Raw genomic sequence first — 26,118 nt, 5'->3', positions numbered from 1 at the left:
GTCACTGCTCACCTTGCAGGGTAGTACTTTGAGGAAGTACAGGGATCTTTGGGGTGGGGCTTGCTGCACTGAAGATGCCTGATTGGTCGAGAATGTTTCATTTCAGCCAGTCAATCGCCGCAGTGACTTGCTGTAAGTCGAGCCTTTGGGGTGTTTATGATTTGTTACTTGCGCTTGTCTAATTTCTGATCATCAGCAACGTGATCTGAATCTCCTCTTTTCATAGCATCACCGTCGTTGTAGTGTTTTGCACTATCGCCGCCTGCTGGACTGGAGTGAAATAGCTTGTTGTGCCCGATTGGTTGTTCATACGTCAGCGGGTCAATTCGACTCATCTCCTCTGGTCTTTTGTCCGTGGTGGAAATGCAGGTGACCAACAATCTCCGGGAATCTTTATGTTCCTTGTGAAAACGTTCCTAGGACAATAAGTTCCTGGAACTAATGTTATCAACAGACAAGAAGTTATGTGGTCAGAACACGTCAGAGTCTCTACTAACAGACATCATTCTTTTCTGATTCATGCCCAGAATTAAAACTGAGGTTTACTCACATAATAGAGAATGTGTCCTTTATAATACGATTGCTGGTGGGGGGGGGGGGGGGGTTGAGGGTCACACTGATGTTGAGTGATTGTTGCTCTCGTCCTTCAGACTGAGGACAAATGCCGCAGCGGGTGATTAAATCCAGGCCCAACGCTTGGACGCTTCTGGGGCAGATTTTCCAAGAGCAAGGGACTTGGCGCCGGGGATCCTGTGTATTTTCCACCCTGATCTCTGCTTGGCAGAGCTCTAAATAATAAAGCTCTTTTTACTGAGCTGCCTGGGGTTCCCTGTGTACAAACACAAGCCCTGCCCCAACCCCCCGTCTCTGCTGTTTTAACGTGACCCGCCGCCATGGGGTTTTGCCTCCCAGCTCCCATCCTGCAGTTATCTGAAAGTCGGCCCCCACACTCACACACACACACACACACACACACACACACACACACACACACACACTCACAGGTCAGGCATAATTGGTCATGAGGTCATTTTACGGGGGCTAAACTGCACAGTGCTGGGCTTGATCGGCGCACACGGGTCAGAGCGAACAGCTGACAAACATCGAAACCAAATCGTCAGGAAAAGAGTAAAGAAAAAACCCTCCAAAAGTGAAAACATGGAGGCGTTCTCGTAGTTTCCACTGTGGTGTACACTGAACCCATACATGGACCTCTCAACTTGTCAATACTTATACCCTTACATATGTTTTTGGTGTTTTCACTGTGATTTTTAATTGCATCACGCCAGTGATGAAGGGTGTGAGTGCAGCTTGATCACGGAAATGTAGCAAGCTGTGATGAAACGTCCATTCATGCGGCCATGCGTGGATGTGTGTTTATTTAACTACTGTGCAGGTTAATCTGGGCCCTCAAAGCCTGGTGCTGTGTGTGAGTGCCAAGGCTCACAAACCTTGTGCGCTCTGATCCGCCTGCCAGCTTTGAAACCCGAGGCGGAGAACAGCCTTCCTCCACAAGCTCACGGCCCAGGCCTCGCCCGCTCTCGGAAGAAAAAGTTTAAAGGTAAATCAAAGTCGTTGTTTTTGTTCTTCTTCTCCGCAAAACGATTGCATGAATACCTCGCTTGTCGTCAAGGGTGTGCTGTTCGGTGGGAAAATGTTCCACTCGTCCTGCGGCACTGTTGGTCATCCCAGGGAAGTGTCACGGACAGGATTTGGTAGCACCTTTACATGCACGTGCCCACAAGCATAAACCGTTTAATGGAGATCCAGTCTCCCAAACGGCGGCGTAGGTGCAGGAGCGAGCCGCAGAGGCCAAAACAGTAGCTCGGTATAGTGGAGGAAAAATGAAGTGACTTTTCCATTTTTACCAGCTGAGCCGGTTTCCCCCAATGAAACAATAAAAATGAAAACAACACATAAGCCTCGAGTAACACTGGAAGAAATTAGTCCCCGGCTGCAGAAAGCAAACGCCCTTTTTGGTGTGACATAATTTAAGGCAAAAGTCTTTGTGCGCAAAAACTTACCACAAAATGATGCTGTCGAATTCTTTGAATGGTTACAGAGGAGATGGGTTTTACAGAGCTTGTTTGAATGCTGGTGGTCAGACTGCAGATTAATTGAGTGACAAGGGCGGACTACATGAAATCAAGATCTGGGATAAAGCATATGAATTTCTTTGTGCACCCACATGGGAGTTACTTTATATCCTCTTCTCATTAACTAATGGAGGAGTTTTCTGTCCCCTGTACCTGCAGATTTCTGCATGATCTGATCCTCAGCAAATAAGCAAACTGACAAAATCAGTGCTTTGTGTGTTGTTGTGGATGTTCGGCACAGAAAACCAAACACATCAATTTTCTGCGTTTGCTATTTCAAGCGTTCATTATCTAAGGACTGGAGGAGGCCACACACAGACACACACACACACACACACACACACGGACGGACACACAAACACAGCGAGGAAGAGAGAGAGGAAAAGGAGTCTTTACCGTCCCTGTAATGTGAAGAAGCAAATGCCGGTACCAAGCACAGCTCCTCTGGCGCTGAGCCAGCGTTAAATATGAAGAATCGGTTTAGAGTTTGACTTCACAGCAGCACCTCCCTTCTCTGCAGTCCATCTGCGAGGGTTATATTTCTCCAGTATGTGCGTGGATGAGGTGCTCGTACAGCAGCCTCTCCAAAATACACCGAGCGGCCATCTGTGTGTGTGACAAAAGCTCCAGCACACTTACTTGTGTTTCACCTCCAGTCGCAAGTTACACTTTCATCTCCCGTCTTTCAGGGATCTGCTCTCTGCCGTTGTTTTGATACCCTCCTTGTCAGTTTGACTCCACTTCTAAACCCCTTCTCTTTCTGTTTTTCTCATCTCTATAAAATGATTTGGCTTTGTCTGCCGCGTGTCTCTTATTTTTTCCGCCCGTGCGTCCATGCACGGGTGCACACACGCAGCTCCCTCTCCGCGACCGCGCGTTGTACGTGGCCAGCGCCATCAATCTCTGTTGCTGTTTGAGCAGGCAACACAAACAGGAGGCACCACACCACGTCACGTTGCGTACGCCTCCGCCTTCCCCCCCTCCACATTTCCCCCTCCAGTTCATGCCTCATGAGTCCGATGGCTATCTGCACTTCTACCCTGGCTGGCGGTGTTTGTTGGCGAACGTATGGTTTATTTCGAGTTTCTAAGTAGTTACGCAAAGGCCTACAATCTAGTCCCTAAGCCTCATTTGACCTAAACAGCATCCAGCTGATTACAGAATGCTGTTTTCCTACCACCTCGCCTGACAAACTAAATATAGTGTTTAAAATTTTAACTGTGTATTTTTGGTTTTTTGGGTTTGTGGGCACACAGGAGGGATCATGGTGTGGATAGTTGATAATATCTGTGAAGCGCCAGCGGGCAGATAGGATCCGCCACGCTCAGGGCAGTGACGCACTTCACCATCATGCGGCAGCGTTGCAGAATAAATCATCATGTCATGGAGTATTAGGTGTCTCCTGCTTACAGGCTGCGCACCACGAGAGTGAAGCTCTGTGGTGATTCTGGTCACACTGGTAATCTGTCACAACACCATTCCCACAAGGCCACGCATGAGCATGTCTAGGGGTGGGTGATACCACAGACTGTATATAAAGATGGACGTGGTTAACACGTCCGGAAAGTGAAGCCAATGCAGAAGTGCCTAAAACCTGTATTCTCTGAAATGACCAGCAGGGGGCGCCTCCGCCGGTTACATGATTTATAACGTCAGTAAACATTTTACTGAGGAGCTTATGGTCTCAATCTCTAGTTTCAAGTCTTCTTCAACACAACATGATGTTCATTTTGTAAATCAAAAAAACTAAAATATCCCGAGCAAAACCTCTGAAGTTCGCAATCTTTATGAAATCTATATAGCAGTTTTTCTAGTCTTATCTCACCCACACCCACCCACCCACACCCACCCACATGCACACCCACCCACCCACACCCACCCACATGCACACCCACCCACCCACACACATACACCCACACACACATACACACGCACACCCACCCACCCACACACACCCACCCACACACATACACCCACACACACATACACACCCACACCCACACACACACACACACACACACACACTGCCAGCACACCCGTCAGGGGCAATTTTAGGATTAAGTCTCTTGCCCAAGGAAACTTCGCACGTGGACTGGAGGAGCCGGGGATCAAACCATCGACCTTCTGGTTGGTGGACGACCCTCTTTAACTCCTGAGTCCACAGCCACAGTATCTTCAGTCTGACTCTCTGCAACAAATCAGATAGGCACTTTTACCGAGAACAGTTCCTTTCTATAGCCCATGTCAACTTACGTTGACTAACATCTACTGGAGACACTGACGGGGATTTTCACAGCAGAAATGCAAAGGAACCCAACAAGTGACAGCAGACAGGCAAAGTCCCTCAGTGAGAACAAAGTGACTCCCAACCACATGTACAGTAAGTTCTTCCAAGCAGCCCTGAAATGTCGTACGCATACAAGAGGCCCCATTCAAACATCCATCGCTACATGTGAGGAGTTTCCCCAGCGAGCCCCACACCCTGCTCGTCCTCGTCCTTTTATGACCTCCCTGTCTACAGTTCATATATTCCACATTAATAAACCTCGTAAAAAGAAGGAAACTCTGCCGTGCGGTATAAATAGTGTTGACACAAAAAAAATGTACTTATGATGTCAGCTTTTTTTACCTTCTGCATGAAACCAAACAGAAATCCTCTCCTCCTTTTTCTCATCCCACTTTGCTTCTTTTTCAGAAGAGTTTCACGTGTTGCTGGGTGACTGGCAGCGGATCCTTTTTTTTCTCCTTCAGAACAAAGAGATGATTTTCTTTCCCATTTATTATTTCCACGGATCCACGTGCTGATGAATCTGTTGCACCAGGAAGAGAAGAAAAAAAAAAACATGATAGAAACTTTAAAAATCAATCTATGGCAAGGATCAGTCATTAGCTAACTAGAGAACAATGAGATCATCAGAGAATCATTCAGATGGGAGCTGCGCTTTGAGTCCTGGCCTCGAGTCGGGATGATGTCATGACAGAGCTGCTCCGAGGCAACTTTATCTCTTCATGCCAACGAGAAGTTCAGTGTCGTCATTTCTTCAGACCATCACCGCTGCTTTATTCAGTCTATTTCTAATTTTTGATTAAAGAATCATATAAACAATTAATACGACACTGAGAAAGTAAATTATATCCCCATTGTACTTTGATCATGTTTTCCCCTTGTGCCCCTCACTTGAGTCCTTCTGGGCCTTCTTGTACATCAGAGGAGTCAACGCTGCTGGTACAGAACAATGCTGCCATCATGTGGCCAACATGTGTCAATACAGCTTTATACTTTAATAGAGCCACTGTTAGGATGCACTTTCAGGTATATTTACAAAAGAAGAAAAAAATTGTGACTACAAATATGTAACATTCTAACATATTACTAGTCTCATATTTTTCCAACATCTATATGTTTATGCATATTTCATGACCTGGAAAGGAATTTTTGTATCACTCATAAAAACAGACGCACGATTTACTTTTTTGCAATACTTATCTCTGTGCAATTTCAATATCTGATGTGATTTCCCCTTACACTGTATATATTCGTATATAATGTATATATAGTCTTTTTTTTTATTTCCTTGTTTACTTATTTATTGCTGCTTTTACTGATGTTTCTACTTTTACTGCCTTCTTTTCTGCAGTGACGCTGCAAATGTCCCCCCAGAGGAACTATTAAAGTATTCTCTTATCTTATCTTATCATATCTTTGTTTTTTAACCTTTGACTGAGAGTTGAGTTCTACGGGTGCTGCCATTGTTAGAAACTACTCCATCTGCTTTTATACTCTGAATACACTTTTTATTTCTTCCCCTCCTTCCTCATGGCAGACTTTCCTCTATTACAGAATAGGCCAGCAGCTCTCTGTGTTCTCAGATTTGACTGAAAACGTTTGATCCGCCTCCGTGTGCTGGTTTACTTATTACTCACATAACACGAACAGTATAATCAACTCCTAGAAAACCTGCAGCGTACGGGGCAGACTGCGGCGTATCATTTGCTCTGCAGAGAAGATGGGCTGCAATCTGCCTTCTCTTCACGACCTGTCCGCCTCCACGACCCCGAGGCATCTCTCCCACCCCGGACACAAACTGACGCACCATCTCTGCTCATTCCACCTTTTGAACAGAGATTGAACACATTTCCATATTGTTCATGAATTTGAAAACAAATCAAGAATCCTGAACTCCCCTACTTTAGGTTACTCTCCTTGTATTTACAGCATTAGATGTTTTTATTTGTTTTGTCCTGCACCATAACACCAAGGCAAACTCCTTGTTTGTGAAAACGTACTTGGCATTAAACATGATTCTGATTCTGATATAACTTACAACTTCGGATCAACATCTCAAGCCTGACTTCATGCTGTGGTTCTCTGAGTAAAATCAGAGATGTCTGACACTATAATTGGTGCAGAGATCACATACCACAATTCGAACCTGTCCCTGATCCCTGCCTCGTATATCGGGTGTGGTGGACCTGTGTTTACTGGGTTGTGGTTTTACAAGCAATGATAAAGTTTCAAGATGATAAAAAAAAGATTAAAAAAAGATAAAATCAAAATTGAGAGAGGAAACGTCATAAAACAGCTTTATCTCATGTTAAAAAAATAAACATGAACAAGATGAGAAACATTACACAAACATGCAGCATCAGTATTAACTCCCTGTGGACTGACATTGATCAGAAAGCAAGACAATAGTATGTTTTGTAAAACTTATTTGTCTCAAAGAATTTCTACAAAAATCATTCATAAAATGTGGATAAAGTGTCAGTTCATTAAAGTAAGCAAATGATCAACTGCACGCTTACAAATACTGACAGGTACAAACATTTCACAGATTTGTCCTTTTGCAGATTTAGTGTGAACTTTTAATTTACACTTAATATTAAAAAAAAAATGCTCTGAATTTTGCATCAAACAACAGATTTAATTCAGTTTAAAAAAATATAATTAATACATTACACATCTAACTCTTCTTAGAAGGGAAGTGCCTTCCTGGTTGTGTTGTTCTATGTAAGTATGTTACACTGCAACAGGAAGATCATTGTCATTTTTCAAAATATTTGTGTGTGTGCGTGCGTGTGCGCGTGTGTGTGTGTCTGTGTGTATGTGTGTGTGTGTGTGTGTGTGTGTATGTTTCTAAAACTGGGCTTCACTGATGATAGAAGTTGCAGCCAGGCTCCCGTCATGGCCGTCAGAAGGTCCCTGTCAATCAAAAGAGGCTTATTAATATCAATTCAACCATTTTACTGATTCAACATACTTTTTGTCTCATTTTAGGTTCAGCAAACAGTGACTTCTAAATCTAAATCTGTTCTGTTCATATCATCTTACCTGAACTTACTACTTTAGTCATCGTTGTGATCTTCACTCTGTGCTACATTCTGTGCAAAATACTTAAGTTACTTAAGTAAATTTTAAGAAAATAACAAAAGATCTAACCAAAATGGTTCAAGTTTTAATAGACTTTTCTATTCTTGATGAAATATGTGCAACATGTCAATCTACAACTGCTGGAAGAAGTAAAACTACAACATTACAAGTCCAGGTCCTGCATTTCAAAATCCAACTTGAACATAAATATTATTATTAACCCTAACCCTAAATAAACAGAAGTACTCTAATACAAATGTCACTACTTTACAAACAGTGGGGCAGTTATTCCAGTGGTTGTGAACATAGGGGTTGTACAGTATCTCCACCAGGGGTCGCAAGGTCAATACAGTATGAGGGGTCATGAGATGATTAGTTCTGCTTCTAATTGCTTTTTGGACGTTTCTCTAATTTTAGCTTTTGGTGAATTAATGGAAAACACATCTGAAACGAGGAAGCTCCAACAGAAACTGTCTTTTGTACTCGGGTCAATGGAATGCAGTGCATGGGTTATCGTATGTAGTAACTTTCAAACGCTGCTGACTACAGGCTACGTGAAAGGCAGTGTGTGGACGCATGTTTAAAACCCTGTTGGTTGGTTATTTTAGAGGGTTTTTTTATTAGGCAACATCGACTGATTGGATTTCCACGAAACGTGGAGGAAGGATGTGACGATGGGAACAGATTTCACAGGGGGGGGGGATTATGCAGTACAGGCACATTTTGGAGATATCTACGAGTGTGTGTGCAATTTGGTGCGGCTTGATTGAATCGAAGCGGACTGTTGGGCCTGGGCGGAGGCATGCGCCCTGCCGAGTGCCATCCCAGTTGTAAAAGCAGCGTCAGGTGCCCGGGTTGATTGTGTGGATATTAACTCAGCACGAGCGTGAGACACCGAGACACAACCGGCAGTTTGAACAGTGAGGGGTGAGAAGGTGTGCAAGCAAGGTGTGGCTGAGAATCAACGTTGCTCCGTGCTCCTACCTTTGTGCGTCTGCGTGTTGAGCTATGATTTGTAGAGATTTTGTTTGGGGGTTTTTTTGTAGAAAGCAGAAAGGTTTATTGATCAGGTTTGAGAAGGAGGAGGAGTCTGCTGCTGGGAGATTAACGCCGTGGCTCCGTAGTCCTGTCCCGACGTCTGCCTCTCCTCCTAAAACAACAGCTGCGGATCACTTGTGGTTCAGCGTTCATGAAGGTGCGTCTCCAGCCCGGGATGAAGTTCAACGGAAATTCCACCTGACATGCTGCATTCTAAAAGTGCCCTCTGTGGATTCCTGCCCAAGTTATTTCCCCCTTTTTTCACTTGCAGCCGCTCAATCCTTATTGTTCTTAAAAGAAACCCAGCTTGAGTGTTACGCTTGAACACACAGTTCAGCGGCGTGGAGAGAATACATCATACATTCGCTTTGTTGTTTTTTTTCACCAGGGGTTCAGGCAGGAAACATTCCGGAGCAGCATTTGTGCACATTAAAAAAAATTTCAGGAACACGTCTGGACTTCAGCGCGTGTCTGACACGAGCTCCAGTGAACTGTAGAGGTGCAGCTGACGGACTGTGTTACCCTGAAAAGAGACTAACTGTTGCCCTTTCCGCTCTGTTTTAAAAGTCTGTCCTACATTACGTGTTAGATGTGCAGGACTGGACTGATCTTTCCTGACAGAACTTCACCACAGAGCTTGGAGACCCACCGAGGCATCACCCACCACAGTCCCGTCACCTCCTTCAGGCAGCGCTGCTTCACTCGCTTTTGCATCACATTCAGACTCTCTGCTTGTCTTTGAAGCCACTTGTTTCTTTACTTTTTCTCAGACCATCCGCTCAAAGCGACGCCACCAATCTGTATCCACAGATGCTTGTCAGTTACTCCGAGCAGGCGAGTGGAACAACTCCCGAAGCGGCAGATGCGTGCTTGGTTTTACAACATGCAAGCCTGAGGAAGATGACAGTGGCAGACATGCGGCGGGGACAGTGCAGCAGCGGCAGGCCACGTTCAACAACAGCAACAACCAAAAACAAAACGGACACAACAAGGAGCACGGACTGACGTATTGATGAAGCGGCACGAGGTGCACGTGTGACCGTGACTGAATTTCCTACAATACAAACGTACGACAAACACAAAAACACAGCAGACATTTCGACTCATCTCAGTAGGAAAAGCACGGGGGTTTACTAACTTCAGAAATATGATGGTATAAAGAACGGATCCGTTCGATTCCTGTGTCCAACAAAGGGACATGAGTGTGTCACAGAGTGTAACAATAGTAGCAGGACACTGAAACTAAAGCAGCGGGGTCATTGTATTCTTCACACCGGTGCTTTTCCTCCTGTGACATTCCATTACACACCACCACCACCACCATTGTTCCTATACCTATTTCCTCAACAAAAACACAAAGCCCCACATTTCTTTTTTTTGGGGCGGGGGGGCTTGTTTTTAAACTCTTACTGTTTCTTTGGCCATTAGGTTCGCTTTCTGTCTCCGCAGGTCAGACTTGATTAAGCCTGCGGGGGCAAATAAAGACAGAGAACAGGCAACGTTTGAATGAGACAATGACACGTAAGTCTTGCATTACAAAGAAAGAAGGTATTAAAAATATTTCTTTAATGCTGTTAATGCACACGCAGGCAGGATGTTGAGTACATGGCTCTTGCACAGACACATTCAAATCCTAACAGTGGCTCTTATTAAAGTATAAAAGTTTCTGTTGAGCGCTTTACAGGATTGTGTGTTAACAAATGAAAATGTGTGTATAGTTTATCTCAAGTCAGCTCCTCTTCAAACTCCGTGTTGTTCGATTACAAAAACAGATTGATTGAAATGTAATAATTATGATCGAGTTCCACTTTAAGAGAATTAGAGCCCGACTGACTTATTGATTGGCTGATAATAATCAACCGGTATGAGCTTTCACAGACACGTGGGCATCGGCATTAATGTTTGCCGATATGGGCCAATGTGAAAACTTTCATTTTATAGAATAAACTATGCAGAAAAGTTTCAAACTCCATATACATAAATATTTGATTGTATTTGTCTTTACTGTTTCTTTACAGTTTGTTTAAAAGCTGGGTAAGTTAAAAGAGACAGTGAGTCAGTCTCCTGACCTTTGTGAGCCGACAGGTCTCAGTACTTCAGTGGCTGATACACTTCTAAAAAGTTACACATTGCTCATTAAAAACCTCAATGGGCCGTGCAAAAGCACCTAAATGGCTTTGTATTGACTGAGAGGTCAACTGAGGCATGAAGTCTCACCTGTTTATTACCTGAAGAGCGAGCGCCACTGTACGGCTGTGCAGCATTTCGTACAGTGCCATCTCTTTGATGCAAAAGTTTCCATTACTGAGTCAATGAACAACAAAATGTTTACTGATCCACCCTAGGATCCTAGGAACTTTTGGCTTCGAGGTTTGTTAATGAAAAACATTCACTTTCGAGCGGGGGGGACGGAGTTTGGCACAGGGAAATGCCCGAGATCTCTAAAGCCTGAGCTGCTGCTATTGGGCCAAAAGGCTTTCCTGTAAGAAATGACCTGTGAAAAACACATTTGTCATTTGTGCGTCATGACATCATTCAACTCTGAAGAGTCCTTCAGGTCACCTGGGGTTATCTAGGATCTACATTCTTGGAAGTCAACACTTAAACTCATAAAAACAGTAACAGTCACAGACAAAGACAGTTCTTGTGCAGTGACTTGATATCAGTAGCCGGCTATGACTCCACATAGCACATGTTTGTCGGTCAAAAAAAAGAGTCTTACCGGTCATTATGGTGCCAATTAGAAGAAAGACGCAGAGGAAGATGTTCCCTGCCAGTGTGCCGAAGCGGTCGATGATCTTCCCCTGGCAGATGGTAAATATAATGCCAAACACCTGCACATTGAGGAAAAAAGTGACGGCTGAGAGAAGAGCTTGGGAAAACCTGCGGCGTTAACGTAGTGCCACTACCTGCAATTCACTCGATTACGTGCATGCTGCAAATTTGTCTTGCAAAGCCCGCGCGTGCTCATACGGTGCATTGGTTGCAACTTCACCGTTTTTTTTTGCTTTTTCCTACTGTAAACTGCAGCATTTGTAAAAATGTGGTGAGTATTTTCCTGGTGAACGGGTGAACGTTTCAGGACTGAAGTTACAAAAATGCTAGCAAGACGGAGTAAAAAAAAAATCACTTTCAGACGGCAAGAATGATGATTGGCAGTTATGCCAAAGGAGACAGGCACAACGCAAGTCTACAATGTTGTCAGCTGATGTACGTGCAACCTGCATGCCAATCCACTTCTGTTCTGCGTTCTTTTCTTGCTAAATGCGGTTGAGAATGAGCCTTTAGGTCAGTGAGCCGTACCTGTGCCGAACAGTTGAGGAGTCCAGACGAGGTTCCCTCGGACTCTGGGTACGTCAGCTCGACTGCGAACTCAAAGCCCAGCGGCAGGTAGCCTGTCATGAAGAACCTGGACACACACACACACACACACACACACACACACACACACACACACACACACACACACACACACACACACACACACACACACACACACACACACACACACACACACACACACACACACACACACACACACACACACACACACACACACACACACACACACACACACACACACACACACACACACACACGCACACGCACACACACGGACGTAGTCATTGTTATATACATCGCATCACAAGGTTTTTTTGCTCTCAATGTTATGACTCAAATATTTGGGATGTCTTTTTTGACTACAGTGATAACAGCTCCTTTTTGTGCTATAAAAACACAACTTCCCGGTACCAATTTGATCTAAATATCAATATCACAGCCTGTATTTATTTACAGGGTTGGGTTAATGGGGTTCGATGTTTAAAGAGATTGAAAGAGTACATTTGTGGAACTCTTTGTGGGTCAATATTTTCAATGTTTGATTTTGAAGTAATCCCAAAGCAATCTCAAAGCATTCAGACTAGATTACATTATTCAGTAACTGACTACATGTTAATGTAATCTGACCCAACCCTGTTTATTCATAGAATTATAGGGCAAAAGCTATGTACAATTACCTTTTCTTTTTTTTGCCTCTCCCTCTTCTTCATACCTCACAAGACAATTAAAACATTGTTCTCATTACATGTCAGTCTCCTCCCTGTATCTAAGACTAAAGCTGTTGTCTACAGATTCACCACACTGGTGATGTTATACAGGAACAACACGTTTTGAAAGCAGTCCAGTTCATTTTCCACTAAAGTGTCAACAAGAGAAACTCAATCACAGGTTTGTGACACGGCACGAGCAGCCGAGTCAGTGCATACTGTATGTCCAAACAGCTTTCTTAGACAAATATGTATATACGGCAGTGGACGTAATGCCCTTTAATGTTGTTTCTTTAACTTGACATCGTCCCTGGTGGTTAGGATTCGGTGCCTTCACTGCCGTGACCCGATTCGATTTTATTCTGAAATTTCCCAGCCTTGGATCAATAACGTATCTATCTTATCGAGAGTTTGGTTTAAGGCAGAGACATTCTTAACAAGAAAATACTTGGCACAATGGTAGTTCCCATTGGACAGAAAAAAATAAGCTAAATCTGTGTTAAAAATTACCATCTGACTTCCAGCGATTACATTAAGAATGTGAAGCAATCCGGAACTGGGTGACTCTCCATTAATAAATCAAGCTTTCCGTTTGGCGAGTCTTGAAATCTGCCTCGCACACATTCCTGTGAGCACGCATGGTATATTATGTAGGTGTGTCCAATCTGGAAGACCAATCTGTGCAACTGAAGAGGTGTTAGGATTTCACAACAGCCACATGAAAGTTAAACTGGCTGTAAAGTACTGCTAGCAACCAAATATGGTTTCAAATTCATAAGACAGGAGAATCCAGTTCGTAGCCCTTGTGGATCATTTCCCACCTTAAAGATTTTCACTGATTTTTTCCAATTCATAATGGCTGTATAACCTTTATGTTCACGCGCTGTACCCACATCACGGTGATACTTGCAATCTGAGAACCATCGTGAACGCAACTGGACTGTTGACAGATCATGGATTATCCTGTTGGCACTAACTAAACTGTATTACCTCCGTCCTTTACATCTAAGGTTTGAATACTAGGTCAGCGGGTACAAAGGCAAATGTTTACCTTTGGTCCTAATGTGCATATGTGAGAGCTTATAGGCCAAAGTTGGCCCCTCAATGAACACAATGTAAATGATTGTTGCAAATGTCAACAGAAATATTGCACTTGAGAAATTAACATAACAGACTTCACAGTGTGAAGAACTTACTGGAACCGGGTTGCAAAACGTTTTCTGCGGGTTGCTATCCGTGATTCAGATTAGAAAGGAGAAAAAAATACCGTGAAGGAGACCCTGTCTACGGAATATGTAAATGGTAACCTCTTAAAATGTGATTTGAGGTGAGGATTTATTACGGGCACCTGGAGCAGCAGCGCGGCTGTGCCCAGTTGTTGGAATGTTCACCTAACCAAGTGGTAGTAGGACTCACGGCTCTGAGTTCATGCATCAAGAAAATTCAAGTGGTTCTTGTGATCACGCCTAACCCACGTTCTCCTCCGGGTTCAGGATCTGGACGCCTGCATGTTTGCCCTTTGTGTTTCCCCGTGCTGCCTCGCCTCCACACAACCCAGTGTTCACCCGCCTGCTCCTGCTCTTGAGTAATTCATATTAAAGCCTGTTCCCGACTTTCGACCTCTGTCGGTGTTTGCATTCTGGGGTCCGGCCAAAAACAAAACGTAAGAGAAGGAAGGAAACAAAAGAATACCCGAGAGCTCCAGCGGTGATGAAGACCACCCAGAGGTGTCCCAGATTGAGTGTGGCAGCGTAGATGATCATCCCCACCAGAGACATGGAGTAGACTGCGAGGGTAGTCTGCCTGGAACATACACAAGAGACATACAGTATATAACACTATGCACTATAATCACCATTATAAGGATAAATATATATATATATTTTTTAGAGTTTCTGTAGGCGCTGTGGCAGACCACAGAATAGGTTCTCTTGCTATGGAGCAATGATTTTAAGGAGTCACCCCGTTGTGTTTGTCTTTGTGCATGCACACAGGGACTGAAACTGGTCCGTGGTCTCATACTATTCATCTAATCCACATGTGGCTGTAACACACCAATAAATAAATCAGTTAAATATTTAATATACAATTACAGCGAACTGCAAGTAATTCTGGATGTAAAAAAGGCAGGTTTCACATTTTCTATGATATGAATAATCTATGGGGAAGAAAACTTCATATTGCATGAGTCCAAACTGCAGTCTGACGTCCCACATAGGTCGCACCATATTCCCCCCCCAAAAAATCACCATGAATCTATAATAACCAGCAATTATAAGATCTGCAAAGTATGTGAGAGTGGCCCATCGGACTATGAAGTGGTGGAGTGAATGTGTCCCTGCATGTTTGCCACACTCGGGGGGGCCGCATTCCCCCACTTGCGGGACAAAAGTCTTGTAAATAAGACACACTGCTGTCACCACACAGCCAGAGGTCCCATGAGGCAGGAGCCCGAGGTCCCTGTTCGAGCAGCATGCTGCAGCTGGATAAACAGATACAGAGCCCACACACTAAAGAAGATCTGCAGTGAGATGAGAAGGTGTATGACAGTAAACGGGTAATAAAAGGGATTGTGTAGCTGCTCAGTGACGAATACAGATTAAAAGTCATAAACTTCCTCTTCTGACATTTGCCTCACTTGTAGGTTTTGGTCCTGTCCAACCAAATGCCACAGATCAGAGAGCCGACCATCCCTGCGATGATAATGGTGAGGCCGATCCTCCCGGCATTCACCTCCTCTCCCTGAAAAGGTCAAGCGAGACAGGGCATAGGTCAGTGACCTTATGACCTTACATAACAAGGAAAGGCAATGCAGTTTCAGATGAAGCAGGCACCGATTCACACATCAAACCAATGTCACGTCGAGCTTTTCTTCACACGTCCAGTTTATGGGCAGTTCAATTGAATCAAAAGCTTCGGAGGGAAATATTGTCCCCTTCAATTATACACATATATTTGCAGCAGACAGCGGTGATGTGATGTCCAACATTGTTTTTACGATTCTTCTTTATGAAATTCTGGCACAGTATTGCTCTTCCAACTAACACTGAAAATAAATTGAAGCATGTGTTTAGGTCTAAATATTACACTGTCAAGTCCAGAAATGGCAGGACTGTAGGACGTGTCACACGAGTTTTAGGCAGCAAGAATGACTGGAGGTGTATATGAAGGAGGCACTGACACAAAACACTGCTGTGTTTACTCACAGGGTAATGGTCGATGATCATGCGGTTCAGCAGCGTGCCAACAGCATAGAAGCAACCCACGTTCAGACCTGTAGGTTGGGAAACACTGTCAAATAAACCCTCCGCATCAAAAAAAAACCCCCACAGGAAACCTGTTACGGAAGCGGCGAGCTGACTTCCTCAACCAAATTATGAAATATGGTATCATGAGCCATGGAAAGATTTGGTCTTCCTTTGTGTCTAATGGACCTGATCGAAGTGGTTTCCAAAACAGACGGCCGTCCCAAGCCAAGGATTTCTATAAAAGGATAAATAGCGCCGCATGTTTTTTTGATAAAGTCATTAACTAAGAAATAACGTCAAATGAAACAACACTTTTTTTTTTAACTCAACAGATATAAAGATATAAAGAATGTGAAATGTAATATAATCTACATTGCTGTCTGACAACTCAGAGATCATACACAGGAAGTCAAAAAGGACAGAGAGACAGAGACACGTGTCCTAATAATAGTCCGGTTAATTGTGTCGTGTGGAATGACACAGTGGGGTCAAATGAAGCACTTTCACATTGTAATCTGTTCTACCTTCGGGGCCACATTGAACAAACCACGATTTGTTAAACATTGTCAGACCATAAACAATCTTTGGACCCAACAGGACAGACTCGCCGTCATCTCTTCAGGAACACAACAATTAACGATTTATGTGCAGGCGCCGATATGAGATATAAAGAAAAGTATTGTTTGACTTTGATGGGAGAGTATTAAGGATTTGCTGGAGTTCAGCTGGAGATCAGACTTCGCGTCAGAAAACGTACTAAATGATGCCGACTATGCGACTGACAACCGTTACTGACGAGAATGGTGGTGACCGACCGTAAGTGACGATGAGGAAGATGAAGGGCCTGTTGCGTAGCAGTCTGAGGATGGAGGCGGTGTAGGAGTACTGCTCCGGCGGGATGCTACGAGCCGTGGCCTGGGCCTGAGTTGGAGGAAGTTCGGGACGCTCCTGGAAGACTGACACACGGAGAGACCAACAAAAAAGATCACAAACAAGAGCAGCTGAAAAGTCGTTCTACGATCACAAGTACAAATTCAAATGCCCGGTTACCTGTGATCAGGTACGGTTATAGCCTTCGATCACACAGTATACACGCACATACGGTGCTTTATCGTCCATCGTACTCTAAAATGGACCATCATTGACAAAATGAACGTCAACCTTTATTGAAGAAGACTTGAAACTAGAGACTGAGACCATAAACTCTTAAGTAAAGTCATTTTCTCATAGGATTCTGTAGAAATCAACTTCTTTTTTTTGCAACCAGTGAGTCGCCCTCTGCTGGTGACGCCAGAGAATACAGGCCTTACGCATTTGTTTCACTTTTCCAGACCCGGTGACGACGTCCATTGTCACATACAGTCTGTGGTTGGAACTTCTGTTTACTGTGATTGAGATTATAGTCAACATTGCACTTTGTTTACAAAGACACTTGCAGAAATACAGAGAAGCGTACAGAAGAACGCACAGTAACGTAGAAACATTTTGAATCTGGGTACTTTGTAGGAGAGTACTGGGATTTAACAGGCTAAAACGACAGAGACTCACTATGTTTCAAAAGCAAACGGGGCTGCAAACTTCGACAATGTCTAACACATGCACGTCCCGCTGTCTGTCTTTCTCTTTGCGAAGCACTGTACTGCAACAGGACACATTCTCACACATTCGGACAAGTCCAACCATGCACGACGTGGACCTGTCACCTCTAGGGGAGACAACTGTGATGTGACCTCTTTCAGTCGCTCTCTCTCTCCTGGGTGAAAGCACGCGCCCCCAGGCCTCATGGAGAAACACAGATGTCAGTCTTTGTGGTTCTTGGGGCTGAGCCAGCACTCCCCCCCCCCCCCCCCCCCCCCCCCCCGCCCCCCCGCCTTGCTCAATCTGAACTGAGGGATTGCGGCGACGAACCAGCTCTCACTAATTCTACGAAAAAGATCTCTTGAAGCATGACGGGACCCGACTTTCCGCACATTTCCCGGAGTTTGTCGTTTGTCACATTTGAACGACGCAGCAGGAGATTGTCCGACTCGGACGCGTTCACTACGTCCAGGCCCCCGGCTGATCTTCCAGAGATCTTCTTGCTGTATTCTCACATGGGCTCACTGGGACGTTCTCTGGAAATTGGAAAAGTTCAGGAAAATGCCCGTCGGACGCAGCCACACAGAGACAAACGACAATTTGTGCTGCAACATTCTCACGCCTACGGGCCATTTAGGTTCTCCATTAGGACTGTGGGAGGAACGTGGAGAAAACCCACGCGAACGCGGGGAGAACACCCGACCCTTCTCGCTGCGAGGCGACAGAGCTGACCGCTGTGTTGCCCTCATTCAAAGTCCTCCAAGGGAAATGCAAAGTTTTATTCAAATAGCTCTGCCAGTGCTCATCCGAGCTAAAAAGAAAAGAAAAGCTGGTTTGTGCATGCTAATCTTCCTTTCAAACCTGTTGATTCTTCTCATTGACTCAACCAGATCCAGTCCTATTATGTCTTCGCTCAGACCGTCTCTGTGCTTCACTTTGTCGACTGTCCTAGAGGTCGAGCGGCGGCCAAGCTCCTTCTCTCACCTCTCTTTGGACACGGTTTATGCAAATCCTGTGAATCCTGGGACTTTGTCTGCCCTGTGACTCACGGGCCTGTTGCAGGGCCACAGATGGCCCAGCCAGCAGGACAACCCTCACACATGGCATCTTGCACGTATGCGTGAGGGTGTAATGTGTGAGTATATGTGTCATAACATGAAACTACTGCGGCCAGCTGGTGAGAATTATCCTGCTGGAGTAAGCAAGAGCCGGACAGGTCATACGGATTTCTGGGCACCGTCCATCACATGATCTCAAGTGGAGGAAAGTGAAGTGTGCGGTAAAGAATGTTAGATAGTTGTCTGCAGAGCATTTCTCAAAGCTTTTTTGTTGTTCTCGTGCAATACTGTATGGTTTTTACCTATTCGGGCCCCTAAAAATCCTTTAAATAAAACAGTCAGGAAGATGCAAAGACATTTTGTCATTATCCTTATTTGCTTTCTCGCTGAGAGTAACATGCGAAGATTCATACCACACTCATAACTCTGCCGTAATTATGGAGCAAGGGCCAAGAGATGGTTGAGCTTAGCTTAGCACTAAGTCTGGAAATATTTTGGTAGTAAATAGGGGGGAAACTGTAAAAAGCTGCACCCCCAGAGCTAACTACCGTGGGACTGTAGCTTCACATACTGTATAGTGTACAGACATGGTGTCAATCTTCTCATCTTGCAAAGAATGTACGTTTTTAAGTGGATTTCCTAAATTGCTGAACTACTCATTTACAGTAAGTGTTCACAAGCAACATGAAAGGCTTGAAACCACATGAATAAATTAAGAACCAGGCTCATAAATGTTAACATGTCAGATTGCACAATGTCCAGATGGTCCCATGTAGAGAGGATGAGCTGACGTCTGCACATGGGGGGGGGGACTTTTTAACAACAGGGGACTATAGTCAAAACACAACTGTGACAGTTCATTCGGTCTGAATGTTGAGCATGGTACTGCTGTGGAATGCCTTCACAAGCATCCTTTTGTGTGTCTGAATGCTTACGGGCGCCTCCCCCCTCCCCCTAACGTTACAGGACAGCGGCTTTTTTCGTGCGACTCGTTCCTCCCCGAGAACTGCTCGGCCCAGCCACCTCGACAGAAAACAACGCGTTTCCCTCTCTACTGTACTCTGACTGACCTCTTGTCGTAATCCGATTCCTCCCTAACTGACATAGCATATGAATGTTGTTTTTCTGTTTTTTCCCTTGATATAAATAGACAGAGAAGTGGACGTTTGAGCTGCTAAATGCGTAATTCAAAATATGATATGAGGGATCGGTAGGAAAAAAACAAAGAGGGTCAAAATACATGGGGAACAGACTACAATAATGCAGACTACTACTAAGTGACAGCTCATTTCCCATTTCTCATCTCACTTCCTTCTATCAGAAAATGCTGAGCCCCTTTTTTTAACCATAGGTCCTTGATGTTTGATAACTAACATTTAAATTTACCGAACAATACTGTTAATTTGATTGTGCCGGAGCATACAGGTACATTTGTGCCCGTTCCCGTGACACTCCTCCTGACCTGACAGGTTCCACAATAGTATCTTTTTTTTTGTTTCCCCTTCAGGAAGGGTTTTGTGTCTGTGCCAACATGGTCAGCACTTTTCTTATCGGCGGATCAGCACTCTGTGGCGCTTCTTGTCGGAGTGTAAATCTGCTGTATACCACACCCATCATCAGGTGGATGATCTTTCAATTTTGCTTTTCGATTGGCAAATCCAATTGGCCCGGCCAAAAGGGATCCAGACAAAATTAATAAAAAGTGTAATGAGATCAGGTGTGAAATATGGGGGAATTAAAAAAACCTAAATGAGGCAATGCCGTCTTTGATTTTAGACTATATCAAAACCTAGTATATGCCTGGAGTGTGTATGATAAAGTCAAATCTCAGTTTTTATAAAACTATCTGCACGGCCATGAACCACCATTGGCATTTTCAAAAAAATCTATTTAAATAATTTAACTTGGACTTCAAGGAAAAATGTTGGGCATTTTTGACCAATCAATCAATTATTATACCACATAAATATATGACGTATTGATAATGAAAATAATTGGAGGTTGCAGTCTAAAAGTACTTCTATGCTGGCAACTTTGAGGCAAGATTTAAGTGCGATTATTATTTGACACAGAAAATAGAAGTAATATGAAAAAAGACTTTACTGCTAACAAACACAACATACAGTAAAATCTCAAAACTAGCCAAACTAACCTTAACAAGACAAGATGGAGCGTGGAGGACACAGGATGATGTATTTCACTGGTGCAAATTTCCAACAAATGGGCTATTTATCCAATTGTGCAGCAATCACATATAATAAACCTGGGGTTTTTGGAGCCCCTGAGCAGTTAATCTGCCTCGGAGAATGTACTTTGTGTTGGAATTGGGGTGAAAGGGGCAACGTTCATCTTACCAAAGACCACGAGGATAAAGAGTAAGGTGGCCACTCCTGCTGTGATGTAGAACATAACGCTGATGTGGTGAGCCAGCTCATCCAGGTCATCCACGTTAGGCACCAGAATAGGAGGCACAAGGAACCCGATGGCGATGCCCAGCTGAGAGACAAGGGACACATGACAAGACAAGTTCAGGTGAGTTGAGTGGAACAGCTCAGCGGTGAACACACAAAGAGCAACTTTACTGCTTTTCAACCCCACATCTCAAGCATACAGACCGAGTGGTACCACATCACGCGGATTTAGCTTGTTTTGACACATTTGAGAGTGCATATTACAGTGATTTATGATTTATGATTTACTGTTAGTTTTCTTCCCATTTATATGAAGATTTTAAAGACCCAATCGAAGGCAGATGGGAGCAGAGAGAAGACACGGGTGAATTTCAATCATTAACCTTTTTTTTCCCTTAAACAAATTCCACAATATTTCTTATCTGAAGACTTGCATATGCAGTTTACTGAAAGAGGAACATTGACTTAGATAAGCATGCTAGCGTCATATTTCTACAAAATCACATTTCTATATGAACAGATTCTAACAGCAACCGTGTCATCTGACTAGGGGACTGGACGTTTTTCACATTCAGACCTCGAAACAGACCAAGTACAATGAGAAGGGAACAGTTAACGTAATTCCCCCAGGCCTCTCACACGGAGACACTATAAGTCCTATGTGACTCTGGCATCTTGTGCCGCCCTGCGTAATCTACAGACAGCTGTCAGACCACTCATTCAAATCTATGTAAGGGTGGAAATGCAATAGTGAATAACTGATTCAGACAAACCTGGTTTCCCAGAACTCCTATGGAACAGGCAGTGGAAACCTCTGTCTCTCCGAACCACACCGAGGCGAGGTAAGAAGGAATACCAAGTACAAACACAGTGGCCACTGAGCACACAAACTGGCCAAAGAAGGTCACTGCGAACAGGTCGGGACTTGCACTACCAATTTTTATCCACGCGCCGATGCAGTTGAAGGCTGCGCCGACGAGGACGACGTCCCGGATGCCCCTGTTGTCCAGAAGCCACAGGACGGGCAGAATGAGCGGTATGTAAGTGAGCAGATATATCATGGACAACCAGTCGATGGCCAGAGAGTCTATGTTGTAGAAGCGCATGAAAATGTTGCTTATGATGCCGTACTGGAGCCACATGAAGGCGTTGCTGGCCGAGACAGCACTGAAGAGAAACAGCATTAACCAGCGGCGATGGTACAGTTTGGTCTCCGGCTTCGGGACCAGCTGTGCATGGTCGCCTTGCAGAGCCACACTGCCTAACTGGGAACCGATGGAGATGGCCCTGCCCAGGGGTCCTGGACTCCACTGCAGCGACGCCAGGCCCGGAGCGAGGTTCTTTGCCGCCTTGGACCGTGGCCATTCTTCACCGCTGTGTTCAGAATTTGCATGGTTGCCCTTCGAAGTATTGTCATGCGGCATTGCGAGCTGTCCTAAATCGGGCCCCTGCGACGTGAGAGGTGAGAGGTCCCGAAGATGCCGGAGCTTGTGTCCTAACAGCTCGCTGTCCCGTTATGCAGGCTGCTCTCGGTCAATTCACAACTCGCTCTCCCACAGCACATGTCCACATATTTGTCACCTTCAGTCCTGCGTCATGTGATGTTAATACAGGACATCTTCCAATTGTACTCAAACCACTCCCACCAGCTCAGACCCTGTATTATCTCTTGAGTTAACTGTCCCCAGAAAACCGAAACGCACATACTTCTCCATTGAACTTGAATTAAGTATCTTGTGAAAGCTAACTGATTTGAATGGGAGGGGAATTTGGAATTGCTGCACAAGTTTAATGTTTCCAAATCTTTGTAATAGTTTACCTCAAGATTCCTCCTTCCCTCCAGACATTTTTTAACATTCAGTATGCTGCTTAAAATTTGAAGACTTTACCACAGACTTATTAACAAGCCTTTGTTAAAACCCTGAGAGAACAGTGACGCCTCCTTTGTCTTACATTCCCTTCTTGTAGATGGGTGGGATATGATGAAATGTGCTGATATAAAGTGTGGCTGCTTCAAGATAATCAATGACACAAGCTAATCTGTAAATAGGTCTGCAAGGGGTTGTGCTTCACACAGGGTCCGGACAAGAGTGGTGTAAAGAAACGTTTGTGTCAAATCTGCCTGAAGACCAAGACCTAGAAAGTCCAAAAGATGGACAGGTGAAAGCCATCTGCTTTAAAGTGCCTCAAGAGGGTTTGTGGAGAGTCTGTTTGTCATTATCTACTCAAACTGCATTAAAAAAGAAACAGTTCTTGTGCCGAGCGACGGCTTTTTAGGGGCTTTTACTTGGAGTTAATGTTAAATCGGCTCAAATGTTGTTTGCTCAAAAACCTGTAGCGTTGAATCTGATGCTTGTGATCTTAAATCAACAGTGGCAAGATGCTGACTTTTGTGCCCCAGTCTGCTTATTCAGTCGTGCGAAGCGGATCTTAAAAATTGTGCCGCTGCAACTAATTTAGATAAACAGGACACAGAGCAGCACATCGATGTTATTAGTAAAAATCATGACAAAGAGGATTTTGTGTCTTGTTTATGTGGAGTAACCGTCACGAGACGCAGTCTGAGAATTCTCAGCTGCGTTCAAACTGTTTGACTCTAACCAAGAAAGCTTTAAATAAGCTGCAGGGAGACCAAGTACACTCCAAGTCCCCTGGTTAGTTTTTTAAAAGACTTGACAGTTCTGCCCTTCATCCGTCTATCTGTGTAGATCCATCTATCACACACTACACATGAACACCTTTCAGACATGCTTGTATTTCATATATTTTTTTTCCAATTCTTGTGTTCTCTCCGCCAGGCCCAAAAAATGTGGAATATCAGCTTTGCCAGAATTGGTTTACAGCTGCAAGACATACTTTTTCAATCACGGAAGTAATGACATTAATTAGAGGGACTGAATTCTTTCTTAATTCACCCCAAGCATGCTTGATCTTGCCCAACTTTGATCATTTCCAAGTTGCTTATTTTTTTTCCTGTCTTTTAAGCAATTCCTGATTTTCCTATATTTTAAAAATGTGTTTGTTTTTCTTACAAAAACCTTAACATTAGTTGTCTTTCTATTTATCGTCGTGGCTGAGGGCAGGTATAAGCATAGGCCACATGTTTAAAAGACAGGATGTTTTCTCTAAATATGAGCCCTTTAAATTACAGAAATCCATCATTCATGTGTTTCGTGCTGATAAATAGTAAGTCGATTTAAGTTCACATAATATCTATGCATAGATATATGTCCCTCCGCCGAGTTGAACGTGTATATAACTTGATGAGAGGCGTTGTTTAGTCTTTATATCTTTCATTAATTTGTCAATGAGTGATCATGTGATTGTGGTGGTACATGCGTCCTCCTGCATGCTGTTGCTGGTTCGCTGTGTGTTTTGTCCCATTCATTCTCTCACATTCACAACAAACACCGTTGTACGAGAGAGAGGCACTGTGGTCGCCCGAGTGTGCGTAATTACGCAAAACGTGCCACAGTAGACGTGGGAATGTCCAAGTCTGTGGCGGTTAGTGGAGCTCCACAGATTAAATCAGTGACAGAGTAGGTGGCGAACTTGACCTACATTTACCAACTAGACGACTGTGTGTCTGCCTCGCGTACCTGGTTCCCGAAGACTCCGATGGAGCAGGCGGTGGACACCTCCTCCGAGCCGAACCACACGGACGCGATCCTCGACGGCATGCCGAGGATGAACACCTGCGCCAGCGAGCAGCAGAACTGTCCCAGGAAGGTGACGGCGAACAGGTCGGGTCTGCAGCTGGCCACTTTGATCCACGTGCCGGCACAGTTGAGCGCGGTGGCCGCCAGCGCCACGACGCGGAGCCCCCGCCTCTCCAGCAGCCAGGTCACCGGGAAGATGCAGGGGATGTATGTCAGCATGTAGATCATGGACATCCAGTCGATGGTGAAGGCGTCCACGCTGTAGAACTTGGTGAAGATGTTGCTGATGATGCCGTACTGGATCCACTGGAAGGAGTTGCACAGCGAGTAGGAGCTGAACAGGAGCACGATCATCCAGCGGCGCCTGTAGAGGCGCGTGGCGCGCGGCGCGTCGCGGCCGTCCTCCGGGTCGCGGGGGTCCCACGGCTCCGGCGGAACATTGTTCTCTGCGTCCGCTTTGGTCTGACCCTCGCGAAATGCGGCGTCCTCCAGAGCTTGTTTCTCGCCCATATTAAAACTACTTTCTTCCCAACTACTCGCGGAGCATAGAGTGTAACGTTCACATTGGAGTGAGGCGAACTGAAAAGTGAGCGAGGCAGAAGCTCGGCCCGTTTCATTCAGCCAACGCTCCCCGGAGGTGTCACGTTGAGGGCGAACTTCGGCCTACGACTTCATGTTTGCGGCTCAACGGAGAAGTTCAGACTCAACCTTGTCATATGTGTCAAATCCAAATCACATGAAGCGATACGCAACCAGCGGACGCGGAACTCTCGGATCCATCGTGTATGATCCCGTTTCCTCCCCGGGTTGAAAGTGTTTGAGTCCAGTAGTCGAGCTTTCGCCTAAAGCCCGGGCATTTGAAATCATCTCCAGTTACAGGTGAGCACAAGAAGGACTGTGGTCCCGATCAGGACCAGTTTACCGACTGGACACGTGGAGCAGCGCCTGCTGTGACCCTCCACCCGGACCTGAAAAAACAGAAAGCCGCTGTTGGATCTTGAAATAAGTCGGTCATGTCAGGCTGCAGGGCGGAGTTTAGAATGTGTCTGTGCCTGGAACACTTCCACATGTGACTCGACTTCACCCAGCAACCCCCAGCAGTCACCACTGTTCTCGACTCTATATTTTAACAACGTGTCTGTTGAATAATGCATGAGGAACTCCCATTATAAACACTTTATTAAACTTCATGTCCCATGTTTAAAAACATTCCCATCAACGGGCCAATTCTTTTGACCTCTCCAATGTCGGCATGTACGCGAAATGCAGATCAAAATAAACTTCTCAGCTGTGTTCAAGAACAGAAAAAAGAAATGTTCATACCCACAGGGCACAGGCTGTGAGGATATGAGTGATTCTCCCCCCCTGCCTTACAGTAATAACACGCTGTAACTTTGTCTTTCACACGAGCAAACAGTGCCATCTATGGGCAGACTCACCGAAACACACCGGGGTCTCTTCACATGCCCCCCCCCCCCGCCGCCGTTATCAGCGTCAGTGCACACCTCACACACCCACAAAGACCCCTGTTCTTCCCACAGAGGAGGAAGCAGAAGAACACTTGCACAAAAAGCATGACAAAAACAGCCCCCTGAAGTGTTAGAAAAAAA

General features: G+C 44.8%; 1 protein-coding gene across 6 annotated transcripts; it reads right to left on the bottom strand.

Moving 5' to 3' along the window:
- Positions 1-6,664: 6,664 nt before the first annotated feature.
- Positions 6,665-25,990, bottom strand: flvcr2b (FLVCR heme transporter 2b). Of its 6 annotated transcripts, none has more exons than XM_047328494.1 (11): positions 24,449-25,990; positions 20,793-20,934; positions 16,618-16,758; positions 15,761-15,828; positions 15,193-15,296; positions 14,247-14,357; positions 11,809-11,914; positions 11,228-11,339; positions 9,916-9,971; positions 8,452-8,617; positions 6,665-7,299 (listed from the first exon to the last, which is right to left on the bottom strand). In XM_047328494.1, the coding sequence occupies exons 1-10, from the start codon at positions 25,016-25,018 to the stop codon at positions 8,534-8,536; spliced, it is 1,494 nt and encodes a 497-aa protein (XP_047184450.1). In that variant the 5' UTR covers positions 25,019-25,990; the 3' UTR covers positions 6,665-7,299; positions 8,452-8,533. The 6 variants fall into 6 exon arrangements, with proteins under 6 accessions (XP_047184450.1, XP_047184449.1, XP_035473041.2 ...); XM_047328493.1 differs by lacking the exon at positions 24,449-25,990 and adding an exon at positions 21,623-22,566 and having other exon boundaries at positions 8,452-8,614; XM_035617148.2 differs by lacking the exons at positions 8,452-8,617; positions 24,449-25,990 and adding exons at positions 7,429-7,478; positions 21,623-22,566.
- Between the last annotated feature and the right edge of the window lie 128 nt (positions 25,991-26,118).

The sequence above is a fragment of the Scophthalmus maximus genome, chromosome 18, assembly GCF_022379125.1.
Source record: "Scophthalmus maximus strain ysfricsl-2021 chromosome 18, ASM2237912v1, whole genome shotgun sequence".
Classification (NCBI taxonomy): Eukaryota; Metazoa; Chordata; class Actinopteri; order Pleuronectiformes; family Scophthalmidae; genus Scophthalmus; species Scophthalmus maximus.
Note: the sequence above shows the minus strand (reverse complement) of the source record. Positions and strands in the feature narration are given on the sequence as shown.